We start from the raw sequence: 22,193 nt of genomic DNA on the forward strand, positions 1-22,193 counted from the left end.
GCCCCTGATTCTGGAAGGAACCTCAGATCAGTGCGTCATTTTCAAGTTAAAACACACACACACACACACACACACACACACACACACACACACACACACACCAATGATGAAGAAAAGTAGCCCTTGTGTAAAATCTTAGAGTGCCCCAGTGTACTGCTGGTTATTATGCTAAATGAGGGATAGGGGAGATGGTGGCCTGGCCATAGTGTCTGGGAGTTGTAGAAGAGGGCCTTGGGGGACCACTAGAGCTGAGGGTCAGCCTGGTGATGGCCTCCTATAAAGGCACCACAGGTTGGTGAGGGGCAGAAGCCTTTTCTGTTGGGCAGAAATGGCATCCATCTCTGCCTGGTAAAAATCTACAAATTAGCTTGCAACTTGCCAGCATCCACACCTTTTAATTAACAGGAAAGAGTAAATCAAACAAAGGCATTGTCCCCTAGATACTGAAACACTATCAGGTGAGTCTGTTAGCTCATGCTAACAGGGCCTCCCTGTGTAGTCTTGCCCGGCTTTGAATTCAGAGCTCACCCGCCTCTGACTTCCCAGGTGAATGGCACACCAGGCACCTTTTCCTAACTTGTCTCAGGGATGTCATTCCTTTGGGTCTACCCTTCCCACCTCAAGGCTCTCTTGCTCTGCCCATTAGACCTCAAGCTCAGTTCTGTTTCCTGTTCTGCTCCTGTCTGCTGGCACACGTGGATCTCCGAGCTGGAGCAGGGGGAGGACTGCCAGCCTCAGCACCCACTGTCCCGTGACAGGCTCTTCTGGCCACAACCCTCAGTATCGGGGAAGGCTGGCATAGAGCTGGTACAGAAAGCACATATTCAGAGTCTTACCGTACGAACAGGGTGTGTCAGGGAGGCCCCATACTGTCACTCTCATTGGGACCCCTGGTGATGCAACTCATCCATCGACTTCATGGGGGACTTTCTCCCAGAGTCATGAATACCTGCAGGTCTACCCCTGTCTCCAGGGTCTTCACTACGGTAGGAGTGGTGTGGTGGAGAGGACAGGGTGAGGGTTATAGCTGGTACTCCAGACCCCACCCTTCTCACTCCCACCGAGTTCTCCCCACCCCCCAGAGCTGCCCACCCATCCTCCAAAGTCCCATCAGTACTGTAACCATTCCGTTTCCAGAGTAACAGGCCTGACATCCCCAGGATGTTCCCTCCCTTCCCGCCCCACCCCTTCCTCAAATTACTGGCTGCCTCTTCCAAGCCACGGAGGTTGACACAGAACTTCTGAGTTGCAAGGTTCCTTAGAGGTCACAGCGCTTTTGTCTCCGACTCAGTGGTGCTGAATCAAGATCAGAGGCCCCATCCCTACGCTGCCCCTTCCGTGGAGCTCACTAACACTCGAATTAGAACAGAACGAAGCGCTAGAAAGTTCTTTCCCTGAGCTAACGTGCGTCTTTCTGTGGCCCCCACCTGTTAGTACTGTTCATTCCTGGAGCCATAATTTATTGAGGAGCTGGTACCAGGCTTTAACCTGTGAAGCGGGGACACAAGATAATGGAGCCAAATGCTCTTCTGACGTCATGGAGCTCAGAGAATAGACAGAAACAAAAGCAAAGCAGACATCGCAGGTACAACCTAAGTGGTTCTGCAGTACGACCTAGAAGGACCAGGCTACCGCAAGAGCCATTATCCATCAGGGTTGGAGTTAAGTGGCCCTCAAGACCTAGAGCTGAGGTGGGAGCTGTCCAGCGAGGGGAGACAATGGAATCTTAGGAGGAGGGCCACAGGCTGTGGAAGGAGAGTAAAGGGAGTGTGGGATGCGTTGGGACTGAGAGATGAGGCTAGGAGACAGGTCTGGGGCTTCTCACATGGGGAGAGGCCACAGGAAAAGGGGGGTTATGTATAGATCCTCCCCAGGCCTCCAGAAGCCTAGAGACAGCTTCATTTCCCCTTCAGGATGGAATGTCCCAGGCCCTCCCGCCACTTGTCCAAGGACAGCAGGTTTTTTGAGTGCCTTGCTGGATTCCCAGCAAGCTGTCTTTCTTGCCTGGAGGACAGGATCCCAGCCTCCAATGACAATGGCTTTGAGGCCGATGGGAGAGTACCATCCCAGTAAAGTGCAGGCTCTGGTAGCTTGTCTTCTGGTCACGTTTGCCCTTTAAGCCAGGTCTCTCTCACCTTGAGATGAATGGCAGGTGCCTTTTAAACTCAAACAGCAAACTTGGCCCCTTGCTTTCATCGAAGAGGAGTCCCTGGAGGAGGGACCTTAGCTGTCTGTTCTCTGTGTCACTTCCTGTGTGTGCTTGGCCCGGGCCGAGAGCCCTGTCATCCTTGTTTTCCTCCCTGTGACAGAGCAGGCAGCCACCTGCTCTTCAGGTATGGCCGAGCTACCCTATGGCCTTTTCACTTAGGCAACTCTCTCCTGCCTAGTCCGAGGGTCTGAAATATTCAGTTATGTACGCCATGATGAATTCCCTCCCCGCCTCCATGGCCAGGCATGAAGTGACCAGTGCCAGCAGCAAGTGGGGAACGAGACACCTCTGTTAAAACTTAAGGGCTTGGTTGGTTCTTTGGGAAACAGGGGCCTGGATGGGGTTCTTTGGTGAATGAGAGCAGGGAGCATATGTTAGCACTTTGAATCTGAAGCCCTTGAATCCTAAGGACTATGACATCCTGGGAAGGGCCTCTGTGTAGGAATGAGTACTGCCTGAGGGACAAGGGCATGTGCTACAAAAATTCCTTCCCAGAGGAGCTGCAAGCACTGATTATCTCTTTTCCTCAGGTCCCACTGACAAACTGAGGGTTATCCCAGCTTTCCTGAGGAAGGGGTGGGGAAGGTCAGGTCACAAGACCCTTTACCTGAATATCCAGCTACTCGGCACCACTTCTGTATGCGTCTCTGCCTTAAATACATGTGTTAGATCGGGGGAGACTTGGGAGGAAGTTCTAACTGCTGGCGACAGAAAAGCTCACATCCCCATTGGGTAAAGACTCTCCAGGCACGATAGGTTGAAGGAGGGGAATAGTCACATACAGCAGCGTGCAAGTTGGGATGGGCGATCTCCTCAACCTTCAACCACAACCTTCACATCTCTCCAGGCTTCAGAGAACAGCAGCGTCATGGGGGCAGCCTCTTGGGCTCCACTCCAGAGATGTGGGCCTATCAGGTATGGTGGGACCTAGGAATCTACATTTACACAGGGGTCCTGCTGTGGTGGTCCGATGCTCTCAGAGAGTGAGCTCCTGTGACCTCCATAGGAAGCGCTGAGAGATGGAGATCTTGACTGTCCAGCTCTGGTTATTCCTGATAGTCCTACCATGCAGGAGCTAACATCCTTGGGGTTTTCCCAGTCATTTCTTCCATGGTCATGAGGCAGTGGCTGGAGCTCTGGATATCTGAATCGAAGGCCACATGGAAGGGCGGAGAGAAGGCCATGCCAGCCCTGCCTGCTTACTTAGGTCAGAATCCCTACCTTTCCTAATGCTCTCCACGAGAGTCAAATCTCACGGCTACTTTTAGCTGCAGGAAGGCTAAAGGAAGCTGAGAGCACGTTTGACTTTGGCTCAACCTCACCAAGGACAGCTACTCCATGGGGGTGGGGTCATGTGAGATCAGAGAAGAGGATTCTTGGCGAGCAGTGTCCTTGTTGAAGCTGTGGTCCCTGGTTACCACTTCCAGCTCTGTCCAGGCTGGCTGGGCAGGGTCTGCACTCTGCTGAGGAATCTGAAGTTGGCACCAACCAAACAAGTGCCACAGAGGCCATTGCTTGCCAGTGGACCCAGTTCTACTCAGTGGCCAGAGGACCATTACTGGACTATCTCCAGAAGCCTATGGAGGAGCCTTCTTTCCACGTGACTGTGTTTGCATTATGTGCGGCTCAGGGAAGCTCCAGAGTTGTCAAGAGGCCCAAAAGGCCCTGTGGGCTGTGTTACTGGCCAATTTACTTTTGGGCTTTATAGGCCTTCTCTCTGCTGACAGGTCCTGAGTCAAGGACCGGGGGAGGTGCTGAGACGTGAGGTAAAGATCTATTATTGGGTGGGTGTGGACCCTGGAAGGTTCTAGTTAGAATCTGAGTGTAAATGTTGGTTTCATTTGCATCCACGGCTGGTTAGAACAGGTGATGGTCACTGTGTAGGCCCGTCTCCATGGAAACAAGATGGTAGCCACTGTGGAGGTTGGGTGAGTTGCCAGAGATCCTCAGACCTGCCCGGTGAGTCACACTGGTCAGGTGTGAGTCAGCCAGAACCTCAGCCATGTGGCGATGGGATTCTCCTAGCTCTTTTGCCGAAGAGCCTTACCTTCCATGAATGCACAAGGACGTCCCCGTCTGTGCTGCTATCTCTTAGCTCTGCTGTTCCTTCGGTGCTAACTTTCCTCACCGGAGTTTGCTGCTCAGTGCAGGACGGCATCGGCAGTTCCCCACACTTACTCATCTGTCCTCTTCTGCTCCGCCCATGAGGTCCAGAATGGAGCCTTCTCGGCTTGGATTGGCTGGACCGGGCTCTGTGTTCATTCCTGAGCCAGCCTTGGTGGGTGTCAGCTCCACCTGTGCCTCATGGCTGGAGAACAAGGAGGGCGCCTCAGGAGAATAAGAGAGGGGACCCCCGGCCCTGGGCTCCTTGGAGCACAGCCAGAAGCTTGGGCTCATGGGTGATTTGTTGACGGGCTCTTTCACATTCACCATCTTGTCCTCAGCCCCAGGATCCCAGGAGGTTAAAACTGCTCTGCATGTGATGAAGTGGATGCTCACAGAAGCCGGTAGCCTGCTCCAGGTCACCACCCTACCCAGGGGTCCTGCGGTTTCTCAGATATGGCTGAGCCCATGCTCACTCAGTGTATGAGGGACTGTCACCTTTTCAGAGGCCAAAATAATCCATTAGCCTGTCCCAAGGTCTTGGGAAGTCTCACTGACCCTCAGGAAGCTGTGAGGTGAATCCTCTGAGAGCAAATGTTTCCTCCCGCCCTTCTCCCACTTGCCTGTAGCTCTGCTTGGGTGGTACCAAGACCAACCTGAGCTCACTCAGGGAGGCAGGCAGTATAAGTGGTGGCACTGGGGATAACTCAGTGCATAACATGCCCACCTTGCAAGCCTGGTGATTAGAATTTGGAACTCTAGTACTCCCATAAGAGCCCCGTGGGTGTAGAAGCTCACCTGTAATTCCAAAGATCTCAAGGCCAAGACGGAATTCCGGGAGAAAGCTGGTTAGCTAAACGACTACTCATTCTTATCGGGGAAATTTTACGTTCAATTAGAGAATTTGCCTCAGTGAATAAGGATAGAGAACTATCAAGAAAGAGTCCCAACGTGAGGCTCAGGCTTTTCAAATGCACACGTGCACCCCACACACGGGAACAGAAACTCACACTACACAAAGACGCATGCAAAACAAGACAATCGGGCATTACCGAGTGGGGCAGGGCGTGGGGCTCAGCTCATATCCATAGGCCTCACACTGAGGCTGAGCACTGCGAACCACAAAGGAAGGTTCTGTCTACAAAACAAAACAATGCCCATTTCTCCTGAGCACCGTGCATTTGTCGCTGACCCCAGCTAAGGTGAAATGTTTCTTAGAAAGATGTCTTGTAGCATAGCGCTGAGTGCAGACCAACAGTGGGCTGATGGGAGTCTCTCCACCACCTTGGTCCCCACCCTCTGGGGATCTGTTGTTGTAACCCACCCTAAGACTGGATCCCGGTGCAGGATCCCCCCTGAACTCTGAACGCAGGCTGACACGGTTGTACTCACTTTGCTCCTCAGTCAAGCGGGCTAACCAACCTCCAGCCTCCTGGATGGGGAGGCTTCCAATGAGGAACTGTGGGTATCTCAGTACGGGCATGCAGTATGGAAATGCCACAGGCTGGCTGGGTGCCCAGAGCTATTGTTATGGACAACAGACATGATGTTCCTCATTCTGAAGGCTGGGAGTCCAAGGTCAAGCTTGTCCATGAGTTTTCTCGATTTGTCCTCACGGGATGAGGGGTGAATAGTTGCCTTTGGTTTAATTTACAGGGGCACTAGTTTTACCCCAATGAACCCCAAGGACCCGACCTCCTCGTCCTGAGTTTTTGGGCATTAGAATGTTAACATACGACTCTGGAAGGAATAAAAGCCAACTACAGTAACGAGTAAAATGACCTTGACCGGTTGAGGAACTGAGTCAGGAGCGTGGCTGTCATTCTCACAGCTGCAACTCCATCCTTTGCCCCTCCCTCCCCTGCACTCCCTCCACCAAAACCCCTCCCGTGTGCTGGGTGTCAGGCTAGCATCCCAGGCTGATGGTCTAGTTGTCACGTCCAGTCGCCTCCTGACAGATGACCCATCATCCCCATCTTGTTGTGTCTTCCATGCTGAGAACCCCACATTCTACTACATTTTAAGAGAAAGCCCCACAGCCTCACTCAGAGACTGAGGAGGCGAGAGCGAGCACAGACACCAGCCCTGGATGGGGTATTTCCTAGGAAGATGCACCCCAGGCTCTCCGTGTTGCTTCTCTGGCTACACAAGTTCTTTTATTCATTCTGCCGTTCAAGGGGCTCATTTGACAAGCTCTCACACGGAGCCTGCCTGGGCTCAGGGCCGAGGGCCGGGCTGGGACCCTGAGGAATCTCTGAGGATCTGGGACATGCAGAATAAACATCAAAGGATGGAAAAGAGTGGGACCCCAAACAGGAGAGCTCAGCTCAGCGTGGCGGTGGGCCTGGGAAAGCCAGGAAGGGCTCTTTAGATACAAGGACCAGACTGAAGGGGTCTGGAACACTCTGAGAGCTGGAGCTGCTGCCTAACATTGGAGTACAGCAGGTAGTGGCCAATACTGGGGATGAGACCAGAGGGCTTCTAGAATTATGGCCCGGCCTTTCTGCCTGGGTATATGTGAATTTCTTCAGGGTACGTATGGCTTGTAGATAAGGCCAGACTCAAGAAGCTGAGGTTTATACTTACTGACCCTTCCTCATGCCAGATCCCATTTTAGGCCCTGAATCTTCTGTTAGAATTCATTTCTATTCTCTCTCTCTCTCTCTCTCTCTCTCTCTCTCTCTCTCTCTCTCTCTCTCTGTCACTGGGTGTACTGGGAGCGAGCTGGGACTGGAACACCCAGTAACATGCTCTCTCCATTGCACCACAGCCTCCAGCGATGCTGGCTACCTCCTCCCACTTGCTGTAGTGGATTGTGGCCACCGAGCCAGCAGAGGGGGAGCTCTTGAGCTGTGATGAGATGGGGGTAGGGATAGGTTCTTCCACAAATGGCTGTGCCCTCTGAGTGTTCTCTGAGCCCCGGTGTCCTCTTCTGCACATAGTAATCCAACTGTGGGAGAGCTTGCCAGGGCGCATGAGTGTCTGATTGGCGGCTACCGAATGCTTAGGAGGTCCTTCCCAGCTGCCAGGACTGAGTGACAGGTGGCAGGAACCCAAGGTCTCCAGGCTCCCTAACCCTCAAACCTCCAGGGAAGAAACTAGGCAGAATGGAAGGCAGGCCGCTCCAGCCCAGGACCCTGCCCCTGCAGCTCCTGCTCAGCCTTCTGTGTTTGTGCAATCCTCAGGCCACACTGAGGCAAAATGGCCCTCAGCACCTCTGGGTTCCAGGCCGCATATCCAGGGAGGGGAGGGTCCTCTCAGCAGTTTCAATTCAAGGGCTGTATTACCCTCAGGGACAACCTGGGGCTGCATGCCCATTCTGACCCCACGATAGTGACCAAGCCAGGAGGACATGTCTCCTCTTGAGCAGTCCTGGGCTTCTCCTCAGAGCACAGGAGTTACTGGAAGGAGGCTCTTTATGCAGGAACACTGGGGGGTGCTCTGAAGAGTCCTCCTCATGCTCCTCCCTGCTTTCTCCTGACCTGGCCCGTACCTCAGCCTAGCCACTCGGGGGAAACAGAACCAGGCTCAGTCCCTCTTCTTTTGGGTGCTCCCAGGGTAGAAGTGCTTCTTTAAGTTGCTTTACCCAATTAGGCGCTTGGGAGCTGGCAGGAGCTGGTGGGGGGTGTTGCATTTCTTTTTTAAAAAGACTTTTAGCACTGAAGCTGTGTGATAAAGTAACTGTGTAATTAGGAATTAATTTCTCACTCTTGAAACTGATGTCTTACTTGGGGCCTGAGGGAAGTCAGCCCCGTGGTTACCCACATACTCGACCGCTTCCTTTTCATCTCCTTAGGAGCTAGGACAGGGGCCCAGAGACCACTTTTGTCATCATTGCAGGTGGCCTTGGGCACAGAGTGGGTGGTATTATTCACATTTAGGTGGGATTCCCCTGAGTGTCTCCAGGGTATGGGCAGCAGGTGAAGCTGGGTATGAAGGTCAGAGGCGGGGAGATGGACACGCCCAGTGCCACGGTGTATGTGTGGGGCACTGTTGCTGTCGGCCTACCTTCCTGCACCCCATGCTGAAAATGGATCCCAGGGTCTTGCACGCTCATGCTAGAAAAGCTCTCTGCCCCGTGCTGCAGCGGTGCTATTTCAATTCCCAGATATCCCTATGGTCTCTTGGGGCTCCTGGAGGGGGTCATGGACCACCCGAGCAAGCCAGCCTTAACTGTTTACTCCTGCTCACTTTCCATGTTTCCAGGATCAGTTCTTGAGTAATCGAGCACTCTGAGTCCCTGGCCCTATAGAGGGGAACCCATCCCGGCCATGACGTGTGGACTGTGAGGACAGAGTCCAACCAAACAGGGGGTGATAGTGGGATTTTGTACTTGGTGAGGAGCAAGAGGAGCCTTCAAGGAAGAGCAGAGGAGGGAGGGGGAGGCTCCGCTACCAGAGAGTGTGTGTGTGCCTAAGATGTCCTGAGAGCCTGGATACCTTGAGTCCCTGAGGATAGGAGCAAGGCCAGACTGTGGAGGGCCTTCAAGGCTGTGGTTGGAGGTTTGGGCCCTTTCCCGAGAACAGTGGGAGTCACAGAAGGTTTTAAGCAAGCACACCTCCACCCGAGGCTTAGGTCTGGTGATGCGATAGGGTTGGATTGGGGGAAGGGAAAGCAGGAGACAGGAGAACAGAAGGGAGGCTGTCGAGGCTGTCAGGAGGCAGGGAGGGTGAGATGCTGTCTCAGCAGGGACAGTGGAGATGTCAGCAGCTGTCCCAGGTTGGACTTGCTGGTGCAAGAGTCTCTGTCATGACAGCAAGGTTCCTGGGGGCAGAGACTTAAACACACAGTTCCCTGCCTGCTAGTCAAGTATTCTCCTGACACTCCCAGGACTGTCCGGCATCCTTCCTGACATCTTCCCCTCAGGGAAGAATGAGAACCTTGGGGTTCTCCATTGTGCACCTAGTGTGTGCTTCTTATCCACCAAATGCATTGAGATCACTGTGCACATAGTGTGTGCTTCTTATCCACCAAATGCATTGAGATCACTGTGCATCTAATGTGTGCTTCTTGTGCACCTAATGTGTGCTTCTTATCCACCAAATGCGTTTAGATGACTGTACACCTAATATGTGCTAATAAATGCACCGAATGCATTTAGATGGTCCTTCTCCCTGAGTCAGGAAACAGGTGCAGCAGAATGTCCCAGTAGGCTCAGGGGACACAGAAGAAGGTTTCGGAGAATCCGACCGTGGGAAGCCCCACAATGTCTAGTTAGTTCATGTTGCCAAGCACTTGGTTCCATCCCATTTCCCCCTTTCCAATTGGCCGCCAGGAAGCTTGAGATTCAGATTTAGATATTAAATTCTATAAGATCTTCCATGGGGGTAGTTTTATTGTTGTTGTTGGTTTTTGTTTTGTTCTGTTTTTTTGTTTTTGTTTTTGTTTTATTTTGTTTTGCTGGGTTTTAAATTGGAGAGCCTGAGGGATACACTGATGGGGTCTTTGCCGCTGACGTTAGAGGGTGTATGGCTGCCTGAAGACCTAGAGGGTGAGGTCCAGGGTGGAGGGAAAGGGCTGGATTAGTGTTCAGTGTCTCTCTAAGTCTGTTCTGCCTTAGCTTTGAGGGTCCTCATGTCCTACTGGGCTCCAGCTGCTTTGGGTCGTCTAGGGAACCAAGTATAGGGGTTGCTAAGTCTGAAACCGTGCCTGTGAGTCCGATCAGCTTCCCACTGTGAGGAGGTGTTAGACACTGTTGTTTACTAACTGGGCAATCGTGGGTCTTGGGGGATATCCAGCCACAACCTGCATCCCACCCAGGATCTAGGGAGACTGTCTCTTCTGTTATGGAAGACAGTGTAAGAGAACAGTTTCTCTCCAAGATGCTGAACCTCCCAGGTCAGCCTTATCCCAGGCCCTGTGCTTTGCTCAGTACTGATAGTCAGGCTGAGGACCTGGGGGTTCTGGAAGGAAGACGGTGGTGCGGGTGGCCATGAGAGGCCCTAGAGTCGGGGACTGAGGTGTTCTGAGGATCCCCTTCCTGAGGCTGCTCTAGAGCAGGGCTCTCTCCAAGGTTAACAGACACAGGTTCAGAATAGTGGCTGCATTCAGATGTGGGGGCCTCAGGCAGATGAACACAGAGAATTGGCAAGACAGAGCCCTCAAACAGCCCTCACCTCTCAAGCCTGCATTGTCTGTCTGTTGCTGTTGCTTGATATTTCACATGGGTGAGAAGAGCTCTATGTCACCTCTGTCCTGAGCCAGGCAGCCGTGTCATGTGTGTCTTCGGCACAGTCCATGGGAAGCCCCTGTTTCACACGCTCAGCAGAAGGTATCCTGTACCTTCCATGACCACACCCAGAGAAGGCTGGGCAGGAAGAGGGTCTCGGGAGTGAGTGCAGGGTGACTCCCCATGCTCAGGGTGTGTGTGTGTCAGCAAAAACATTGCAGGGTGAACACCCGCGTGTGTGTGTGTGTGTGTGTGTGTGCGTGCACACGAGCGCACGTGTGTGCGCGTGAGCATGTGGCCGCCCCCACAGTGCCTCCGTCACAAGCATCCCCCAGCTGCTGGGAGAGCTCTTCTACACAATATGAAGATGACAGTTTGGCTCACCCACGCATGGAATCCTCACGAGGCCCACTCCCTACTGCCTGCTCAGCCCTCTTGTCCTCTCTCAGCCCAGGCCTCAGTCTCATCCTCTCTGCTGGCTGCTGCATTGTGCCTTCCCCTCCTCTTCCTCCTCCCCTCCCTTCCCTTCCTCAGAGATCGTTGTCTCTGATTCTAATCTCTGAAACATTTTTGAGGTCACCCCATTTGAATTTAGGCTAAAGTAGGAGCAAATGTGTGTGTGTGTGTGTGTGCGTGTGTGTGTGTGTGTGTGTGTATGTGTGTGTGTGCGCGCGCGCGTGCATGCTCAAGTGAGTGTGTGAGTGAATGAGTGAGCTCAGGTGTGCACATGTGGGGGTTGTGCACACAGAGAGGAGCCTTCCAGAGATCAGGTATGGACAAGAGTTGGGGGGATGGACCGGGGCACCTCAGGTGAGGCAGCTTTCACTCAATTACTCTTCAAGCGACAGGAGGGGGCGGTGGCTCACAACAGTTGGACAGGTTTATTGGGTATGTAGGAAAGCCTTCATTTCCCACCCACACTGGTGACAGGTGGAGCTGGCAGCCTTGCTGGAGCCAGGGTGGGTTGGGGGAAGGTCTACTGAGCGACGCCAGAGGTTAGTTGTGGGGGGGTGGGCAGCGGTGTCTCAGCAAGTAGCATCTGATTGATGCGTGGACCGTTGCGTGGGTCATCAAGATCAGCCCTGTGGGAGATCTGGGAAGGCTCCCTGGAAGAGGTGACCACCAGCAAAGCACTGCAAGTGGAATGGGAAGAAGGGTGTGGGGGTGAGGCTGACAAGGAGATCAGGGCAGCTCCAAGGCTGTCTCTTTTGTTTGAGTCACCTTCCCTAATAAGTCTAAGGTTGAGACATTTTGAGTCCACAGAACTGGCACTGGTCTGGTGCATTCTGAACTCCATGTGGAGAAGCTTCTAGGACTCCTGGGCTGTGTGTAGGACACATCATGATTCCATCACAGGATTGGGGCAGCCTCTCCAGGCAGAAGTGACCTGAGGAAAGGTCTTTGTCTGCAGAGTGTCTGTGAGCCTGAGGTGGTAGTTAAGCTGTTCAGGGCTTCCCAGAGTCCAGAGAACACAGCACACCTGCCTTCTCTTGGATTTGTGGCAGGAGATGCCCAGGCTGATGTGAGGTGTGGTAGAGAGAGCCCCATAGGATGTTTGGTTCTAGCCTTATTCAAGGTGACCCTTAGTATCCTCTGTCGTATCTTACTGGGGCTTTGGCCCCTGCAGTGGTGGTCCCCTCTTAGGTCCTTATCTATGAAGGAGGCTTTATAAAACCATTTTTTGATGTTAGTGACACCCAGTTTCTATGCAGGGCCAGACTGAGGCCCCTCACCCCTCCAGGTTTAATCTGACAGCCAAGCATCCACATTGGAAGGGAAGTTTCTGAAGTGGGACTGACACAGGTCATGGGGTCAGATGGCTAGGGTCTAGAAGGTGACAGCCACCTCGCCTGGTGCTGGCTCTGCAATAGGGACCCATCTCTGTTCCTTCCACTCCTGCCCTAGGCTATCCTTGCTAGGTCGCTGTGACAGATGGGGTATTGCTTTCTCTTACCTTGCTCACAGCGGAGACCGGGGCCTGGGGAACATCACAGCTGGATTTTGGTCCTTTCATTATTCTTCTAGGGAATGTGGGTGGCTGGGTGGCCCTGGCTTGGGACCTGGTCCTGCGTCTCTTCTACACAGTCCCTTACTCTCTCCTTTCTCCATAGGATGGTTGAGTACTCTCTGGACCTACAGAACATCAACCTGTCAGCCATCCGCACTGTGCGTGTCCTGAGGCCTCTCAAAGCCATCAACCGTGTACCCAGTGAGTTGATCCTCCCAGCCCACCCGTCACTGCCTGCCCATCTTGACCCATTTATTCACTCAGAGAAGACAGATCATTTCCTTCCTTGGCCAGAACCATGTTCACAGCACTAGACAGATGTCACTTTACTCCCTTGAACTCATGGGCCAGCATGTGGGACCCGCTGGGGGTGGGGGGTGGGGGTGGGAGGATAGGTCTTGATGCGTCTGAGTTCTCAGATAACTTGGACTTCAGCACTTGGGAAGTCCAACTGTTCTGGGGTCAAAGGTCATTTGGGGGTGTCCTCCACAGGCTGTCAGAGGGGGCTTGTATAAGAAGAGAACATGACTAGCCAAGAAAGAATGAGTTTAGTGCATCTTTGGGAAGCCAATCCAGTCAGGCTTAGAATTTGAATCTGTCACCTACTCACGCATAGGACTATTTACGGCTTTGCCACCTGCCTTCCCACACATCCACGCACTTGTCTGTCTGTCCATTCACCTACCACCCACCCTTCTACTCACCTGTTCATGCATCCACACATCCCCACACACCTATCACCAGACTTCTTGGACCCGTCAGCAGGAGAATAATGACATAGGGACTTATTAATTTTATTTTAGCTTAGGTGACCTCCCAGCTAGCTCATCTAACTTAATTATCATTCTTGTCTGTGAACTGCTATGTGTCCCGCTGGCAAATCCTCCTTCCTAGATTCTTCACCCAGAGACCCTCTCTCAGACTGGACCTCCCACCTCCCCTTTCCTTCCCAGCTATTGGCTGTCAGCTCTTTATTAAACCAATCAGTGTGTGAGGAGGGTGTGTGTTTACTGGGGCAGGTGACGAACCATAAGAGTAACAATACCCAAATCCGGACAGTGCCCAGCTCTCTGCCGGTACAGAATTAAAAATTGAATAATAGGGGTTGGGGATTTAGCTCAGTGGTAGAGCGCTTGCCTAGCAAGCGCAAGGCCTGGGTTCGGTCCCCAGCTCTGAAAAAAAAGAAAAAAAAAAGAAAAAAAAAAGAAAAGAAAAAAATTGAATAATACAAAGACGACCTTTGCGCAGCGCACCCCAACACCTACCTACCCACTCACCTGCTTATGGATCTATTGCTAATTCACTCACCTGTCTATGCATGTAATCTTGTGTCCATCTGCCCAACCATCTACCCACTTGTCCTTCCATTCATCTGTTCATCCTCCCATCCCCATCTATCCACCTGTCTGTCTATCTCATTTACCACCCCATCTACTCACACATTTACCTATCAATCCTCTCTCTCTCTCTCCATCCATCTACTCCTCTACCCATTTACCCATTCACCCCACTTTCCCACTTGTCCACCTAGTTATCCATCCACCTGTCCATCTCCCCACCTACCCACCCGGATACCTGTCTATGAGCCTCATACTCACCTTATACTGAGAGGCTGCCTTGAGTCCACAAGTTCTGGGGTCTGCTCTGCATTTCCCAGATCGTATTCCCTTGATATTTCAGCCTTACATTTAACCAGGGAGGGATCTGGGCTATTCTTATTTGGGGTGTGTGTGTGTGTGTGTGTAGAAACAGCTTCAAAGACATGGTTCCCTTCTCGAGGACACACTGCCAGAGAGCGGCAGATGTAGGATACATCCTTCACTGTCCTATGTTAGGAGCGGGAAGAGGGAGGGACATAGGCTTGGGACTTTTAGATCTATTTGGGAAGGCTAGGAGATGTTCTTTCTTTTCTTTCTTTCATGTGCATGTGTGCTTAGCATGGGTGTATGTATGAGCATTTGCATGTGTGTGTGTGTGTTTGCATATATTCCCGTTTGCATGGAGGCCTGAGGTTGATGTCAAAAATCTTCCTTGAGGGTTGGGGATTTAGCTCAGTGGTAGAGCGCTTGCCTAGCAAGCACAAGGCCCTGGGTTCGGTCCCCAGCTCCGAAAAAAAGAAAAAAAACTTCCTTGATCACTTTCTACATCATTCTTTGAGGCACAGTTTCTGAACTGAACGCAGAGCTCAGTGATGCAGCTACGGTGGCTAGGCAGTTCGCTCTGTCTCTGCCTTCTGAGGGCTGGAGTTATGGGCAGGCCCCTAGGATGACCTGACCTTTACGTGGATCCTGGTGATTGGAACTCTGGTCCTCATGTTTGTAAGGCAAGCACTTTACCCACTGAGCCATTTCCTCAGCCTGACATACGGTGAATTTCAGCCATCCAGTGCCCAGTACTGTGGAATACCTCAAACATGTGCAAGGCCCACACGCTCAATAAACACACAGATTCATCTTCCCGTGCAGGACCACAGAGATGAAAAGGCAGAGAGAGCAGTGCTTTAGGTCCATGAAGTTCATGCTGCAGGGTTGGGGAGGGCGTCTGAACTGAGACCCTGGGACAGCCAGTGCTATGGAGAGACCGTGTCTCCAAAAAAAAAAAAAAAAAAAAAAAAAAAAGAAGTTGAGGAGGAGGAGTTTATCCTAAAGTTCTTTTCTGTGGAATATAGCTGCTTTCTGAAGGTATTTTGGATCCTGGGGGTTTGTGTTCTCAGCACTTACACAATGCTGAGTTCTAAAAGAGAGAGAGAGAGGGAGGGGGAGAGAGAGAGAGAGAGAGAGAGAGAGAGAGAGAGAGAGAGAGAGATGTGCCTGTCAGCTAAGAGGGGATCTGAGGATCCCCAGGGGGGCCATTAGTTGATAGAAGGTCCTGAGGCAAGGCTTGGAGCCTCCCTTGGCTATCTGTGCCCAGAGCTTCAATAATTGAATAACTGGAACTTGCAGAAACATAGGGATGCTAGGCTCAAGACTGACCCCTGCCCTTCGCCAGAGAACAGGCAAACTGGTACTTGGGACAGGGATCTGGGGAACCTGGAGAGGTAGAGTGGCCAGGTTCCATATATTTGTTCATGAGTGACAGATACCATGGCATGGCACACATGCATTTACACACACACACACACACACACACACACACACGCACGCACGCACGCGCGCGCGCACACACACACACACACGCACGCGCGCGCGCGCACACACACACACACGCACGCACGCACGCGCACACACACACACGCACGCACGCACGCACGCACGCGCACACACACACACACACACACACACGTACCGTGTTTCTCCTATGAATACATGTATCCACACACCTGTCCAGAAACCACCTAGCAGGAGAAAGACCCACATGTCTATCCAGTCCCTTTGGACCTACTCCCATTCGCTAACATCCCGTCCTATGGTTGTGTCATGCTTGTTGGATCCCAGTCCTGACAGAGACCATGATGGGAGATCCTATACAAATGCTCTTGTGGAGAATGCCCTGTCACATACCCCTTACCTCCAAAGTGACCAGGCCTCTAGCCTCCATACCAGGAACTCGACTGGAGATGAAGACAGCCACCCCTGCCACCCCCAGGGCAGAAACAGAAGCGCTGCAGGCTGGGCAGTAAGAGAGGGGCCCCTGCTCTGTGCATGAGTGCTGAGCCCCTCTCAGTGGCTCAGAGCTAATGACTCTCAGACCTGAGCTGGTTCAGAAGTCCCTTCTCCCTCTCTGCCCTGCCCGACCTTAGCCTCAAATACCAGAACAGCTTCAGTGACAGCTCACCCCCACACTCCTGACACAGCCATGTCTGAAACACTGTCCTGTTGACCACTCCAGTCACTCCAGACCTGACCCCACTTCCTCATCTTCATCTGGCCTCTGAAGCGGCCTGCATCTGAGATCCCCACTAGTCAGAGGCTGGTGACTTTTAGACTTTTGCTCCAACCATGCTCTACTCCCCTGGCCTTGGACTTAGAGATTCACCTGCTTCTGCTTCCCAAGTGCTGGGATCAAAGGCGTACCTCACCACCTCCCAGCTTAAACTTACCTTCTTCAGTAACTGAACCCCAAGAGTACAGGACAGTTAGAAAATGGAGATCCCTGAAGTCCATCAACTCAGCCCTTCATCCTGCAGGAGAAGGTCTGTCCCTGGTTGTCCTGTCTTTCACTGGGAGTCATCAGGTAATGAGTGATCTGACCGGGGAGGCCTGGGCTCTTTAGCTGTGTCTGCCCTGGGATATGTTCTGCAGTAGCCTGCAGCTCTCTGTTTGACCACTAGATGGCAAGCTAGAGAGCCAGCACTGGACTGTCAAATTATCATTGATTAATTGGGAAATCAAGAAGGTAGGGTTACCTGAACCTTAAAAAATGCAGTGTAGGATAGTCTTAACTTGATTATCTAATGAAGGGTCAGAGAGTGCAAGTCCTATTCTCCACTTTGTTGCCAAATGGACCTCAGTTTCCCTACTGACACAGAGCAGAAGAGAGTCTGAATTAGCTATATGGTTCTCAGCTTCGTATAGTAAAGGAAGGGGTCCCAGAGGACAGGGCTCTTGTTACAGAAATGTTCAAACAATGTCCATTCAGGCTAGCCATGCGGTTCGTTCTTACCTCCAGCCTTTGGTGGATAAGGGAGAAGAGACAGAGGAAGGGGAGAAGGTTGGGGAGAGAGGCAGGGTCTGAGCTCTGGTTCTTTACTGTTCAACCTCTTATTAGTTACAGCTCCTCTCTGGCCTTGGCATGGTGGGGCTGAATTATCTGCAAGGCTGCAAGGCCTGCCTCTGTCTATAGCCCCACCCCAAGTTACCACAGTGTTTCCCCGAGTTCCATTGGTTGAGTCCTTTCAAAGTAAAAGGACTCATTGCTTTCTCCTCCAGTTAGAAACTTGGGCAGTCACTAGAGAGCATGGAGCCAGTCCACGCTGCATCTAACCATTGCATTCCAAGCTTGGCTGTTGAAACAGTGTCTGCTTGGAGGACTCTGAGCAACCAAGCTGAGTTGTGCCTGGGCTTACAGTCACCGGCTCTGTCACAATCTATCTTCCCGCAAGTAACCCTGGGTTGGTCTGAGTTGCCTATAGAGAATAGAGAAGATGTTTCAGGATACCCATGGGTGGGGTGGGGGCAATGCTCCATTGCAGCAGGGAGCTCTGAGCTACAGGGCCTCTCTACTGCGCTGTCAACCCAAGGTTCTAGTTCAGCTCACTTGTTCTGAGATCCCAGCAAACCCCACCCCTTTTGTCTGTGAATCCTCCAACTAGAAAGTGGAGCTAATATTACTGATCTCTGTCCTGTCACGTGGCTGTAGTGGCGTGGTGTGCATGAAGAACTTCTTGCAGAATGTCAGGTGTGAGCAATAAAGGGCAGGCTCTGGGTTGAAGATGTGGGGACTTGGGGACATCTTTGTAGAGGCTGGTTTCAGAAGAGTCCATCAAGGATTCAGAGGGCTCAAGGTATGGGCGGATGTTCCCGCAGGCAGAGTATCCTACTGATACATCCTAGAGCTGGAGTGGCAGGGCAGGGGATGCATGTTGTGGGGGACGAGGACTCACCTCTCATCCATCACTCCCCGTACCTGACTGCTTGTGTTATTACCCATCATCCACCTCCATGGGCATCATATCATGTTGGCCACATGATAGAATAGAGATTGCTACAGTGAATTCTGGTCCCTTGTTGGAGGATCTGAAGAGAAAGGACCATGGTGGGAGTGGGTAGCTCACATCTGGGGTTTACTGAAAAATGCCTGGAGTTCACCAAGCACTTTGACCAACTCTGCCACAGTCTCACAGCGCTAGGTCACTTCCTCTCCTAACAAACCATGGGATGTTAGGATTACGTGACATCCTCTTTATAGTTGGAAATTGGGGTGCTGAGCTCTCTGCTGAGTGAGGTGAGGGACAGTGGCAGGTTCAGGGATGGTACCCACCCCAGTACCCAGGTCTGCTTTGGCCCTTCCTATCCAGATAGGAACCCAGCTGGATCACTTCAGACCAGCTGTCTTGAGAAGGGACAGGAAGACCCAGGGGTCTTTCCTGGAAGGACCTAGGGAGTTTTATTTGGAACAGGGTCTAGGAGAAAGAGAAACTGTAGGGCAGAGCTGACATGGACGTTTTGTTTTCTCCTCTGGGAGTATGTGGTTTGAGTCACAAGGGATGCTTTCAGTGGACTGCACCCTGGCACATCTGGAGTTCCAGGGTTGCCGATCCTTGGTCTCCACCACCAGGATTGTCTCCTCCTGGGCATGAATAGGTCCTACAGCCTGCAGGAGGGAGGGAGAAAGGAGAGAGAGGGAGAGAGAGAGAGAGAGAGAGAGAGAGAGAGAGAGAGAGAGAGAATGAATGAATGAATGAATATGGGAGAGATGAAGCAGGGACCCTACTGTCAAGATCTGCTGTCTTCTCTGAAGTGCAGGGTGGAGAACATCTGACCAGATGTCTGCTGGGAACCCAAAGGGACTGTGGGACATGCCAGGGGGTGGGGCCAGGGCAGTCAGGTCAAATACCGAGTCCTGTTCTAGGAATCTGGAAGATTGCTGGACAGGACACAGTGGGTAGGAGTAAGACTGTGTATTGACCTCTTGATTGGTCTTCATCTGAAGTAGTATTGCTTGGGTCTTCTACACCAGAGCCAAGTATGAGTCAAAGCAAAGATTCATCTATAGCTCCTCACCATCAGCTGATACCTGACCTGCAGGTGGTGGGACAGGGTCCACGGGCCAGGGCTAAAGCACTGCAAATGCTTTGAGGAGATCTCACAGAGGAGGGTGACAGCACCTTGGGAGAATGTGCGTTTCTTGGGACACTGTAGGTTAGAGTATCCTCAGGGTGTGGGCACACACTACTCAGGTAGGGGGACTCAGGGCCTCCTGTGGGATGAAGAAGACAGGGTGCTCTGGGACTCGGTGTCTGTCTTCAACCTACAGGCCCCTTCCAGGCTGGGCGGGTGCCAGCATTTGTGACCCTGGCAGTCCGACCGTCTGCTGCCTGGCCCGGCCTCCCTGGCCCCTGTTGTGCCTCTGATTAGTTGGCTTGGCAACAACAGGGCAGCAGACGGCTTCTCCTTGCGCTCAGCACTTTCTTGTCCTGGCTGTTCTGTGCCCTCCACCAACCTGGCCGGATCAGAGAGCATGCAGCCTTGGGGGCCAGACCACAGCCGTGACACGCCTCTTTCTCTGCTGTCCCTCCCTCCCCGGCAAGTGGGTTGTGCCCCGGCTGAGGCTGGCACATGTCCCACGATTTCTGCTTGAGTTGGCCTGGCAGAGTGGCCGAGCTAATCTGAGTTGACAGCCCCTGTCTGCAGAGCACCTTGGGTCTGGGGAAGAAACACCCTACTAGGAAGTGAATCTCCATCTCTCCATTTCCATGGTTACCACGGGACCGCTCAGAATCTCTTGCTGCCGAGGGTCTGCTCTGGGATCTCCATCTCTTAGGGTTGGGATGGAGCTGTTGCATTTATTTCCCTGCCTGGCATTTGCCATGACAGTACCAGTTTTGATGCCTTCTAGACCCGTCCCCCAGTCGCTACTCACGCCATACTCCTAGGTCAGATTCTTCTCTCCTGAACCCCACACTCTTAGCCCCAATGAAGTAACTCTACAAGGATGGACAGTCAGGGACCCCAAACTCCACATGTCTAGATGGATCTCTGTCTCCACTGATGGCTGCTCTGTGACCCCCAACCTTCAAGCTATCCCTGATGATTTCCTTCCTCCCATGTCTATGCCTCATCTCTTTTTTTTTTTTTTTTTTTTTGGTTCTTTTTTTTTTTTTCGGAGCTGGGGACCGAACCCAGGGCCTTGCGCTTCCTAGGTAAGCGCTCTACCACTGAGCTAAATCCCCAGCCCCTATGCCTCATCTCTTGATCCCTCCTTCCCAGGATGGCCAGGGTCTTCCCTGTGTCCCCACACCACTCTGTGTCCTCTGAACCTGGCACCACTGTCCTTTAGCTTACCCCAATGGCAGGTGTGGACAGGCAAGGCACACAGGGACAGGTGGATCAGATGCCCAAGTGACAAAATACTGAAGGGCCACGAAGTAGGCCTAAAGTGGCTGGGGCAACCTCAACCCTGAGGTTCAGGATGGGGAGCCCACTCTTCCTCCCTCCCACCCCAGCCATTATACAGCCACCACTGCCTTCCTGGTCTCAGAGCCTACGAGCCTGTCCTCTGTATGCTATGGGCTCATGTGATGGGACTCGCCGGGCATTTGCACAGGATCCCATGAGTGGTTTCCCAGTGGCCTCTTCTGCCCTGGCCTGCTCTGTTCTCTATGTCTGGCTGTCCCTGCTGCCTGAAGCTCGGTACTGTGGACTTGAGTCTTTACCTCCTTTGCTCAGTGTAGTCTTGCTTTTCCGGTTTCCTGACCCCGGCTGGCTGGCAGCTCCCCCTTTCCTGGTTTGCCCACCTCCATAAGTTAGTGACATACAGACAAACAGACAGATCTACAGACTCATCAGGTTTATCTGTTCTCATGTGTTCTTCATGGTGCAGGGAAATTTGTGTGTTTTTTTTTCAATTTCATTTTATTATTTTAATTAATTAGTTGACTTTAGAGACAGTGTTTTCCTCTCCAGCTCAGGCTGGCCTCGAACTTTAGGTAATCCTTCTCCCTCATCCACCCTAAGTGGGGGAATTACAAATATTCGTCACCACGTCTGGCCTTATCTGGTTTGGTTTTCAAAGCTGATGAGTCCCTGGGACCTGGAGCACTGTATGGTGGTGACAAGCTTCTTGTTTAGCAGTGGCGGAGGGGAAGGCCTATTCACCTGTCAATCTCTCTTTAAATTTTTATTTGTTTCTTTTGTTTGTATGGGTGTTTTGCCTGTATATATGTCTGTGCTTCATGTGTGTGTCAGATGCCTATAAAGGCCAGAAGTGGGTATCAGATCCCACTGAACTGGAGTTACAGATGAGTGTGAGCTGCTGTGTGGGTGCTAGGAATCAAACCCAGTCTTCTGGAAGAGCAGCCCTGGTGAGGCATCTCTCTAGGCCCCAGCCATCAGCCTTTCATTCTGTAATCTGTTGTGTCCTGAGGGGCTGTTGCTCTGGGCAGGCCCCGGGTAGGACTGGGGAACATGGGCCTTGCATGCTGACTTGCTGGTTTAGAAGCTGGGTTCAGGGTAGTGGTGCCCTGAACCTACAGAGTCCTTCAGGGTCATAGGTACTGTGACTGAGGGAGAGTGGGCTCAAGTCAGGCACCGGCCCATTTCCAGAGACCAGAAGAGGAGACCCCAGAACAGGAGAACCGAAGGAGCGAGATGCCCTTCTGAGTGTGTGCTGGCCAGGAGGGAAGCAGCAAGCTGGGTCTGCAGAAGATACAGCGACATGGACCAGGACTGCTCTGGGAGTGGACCTGGGGCTGTCTTGATAGGATATAGACTGTGGGCCAAGTTGAGGAGGAGGAAGAAGAGGAAGAGGAGGAGGGGGAGGAGGGGGAAGAGGAGGAGGAGAGTGTGTATGTGTGGCATGGACCAGGACTGCTCTGGGAGTGGACCTGGGGCTGTCTTGATAGGATATAGACTGTGGGCCAAGTTGAGGAGGAGGAAGAAGAGGAAGAGGAGGAGGGGGAGGAGGGGGAAGAGGAGGAGGAGAGTGTGTATGTGTGGCATGGACCAGGACTGCTCTGGGAGTGGACCTGGGGCTGTCTTGATAGGATATAGACTGTGGGCCAAGTTGAGGAGTAGGAGGAAGAGGAGGAGAGGAGTAGGGGGAGG

At 52.4% G+C, this 22,193-nt stretch overlaps 1 protein-coding gene across 2 annotated transcripts in view; it reads left to right on the plus strand.

The window, feature by feature from the left end:
• Window positions 1–22,193, plus strand: part of Cacna1i (calcium voltage-gated channel subunit alpha1 I) — a 111,555-nt gene that overhangs the window by 35,600 nt on the left and 53,762 nt on the right. For both annotated transcript variants that reach the window (XM_087558818.1, NM_020084.4), the window contains 1 exon segment: window positions 12,593–12,690. In XM_087558818.1, the coding sequence (XP_087414944.1) occupies window positions 12,593–12,690 (98 nt within the window).

The sequence above is a fragment of the Rattus norvegicus genome, chromosome 7 (assembly GCF_021556685.1).
Source record: "Rattus norvegicus strain SHRSP/BbbUtx chromosome 7, alternate assembly SHRSP_T2T, whole genome shotgun sequence".
Lineage (NCBI taxonomy): Eukaryota > Metazoa > Chordata > Mammalia > Rodentia > Muridae > Rattus > Rattus norvegicus.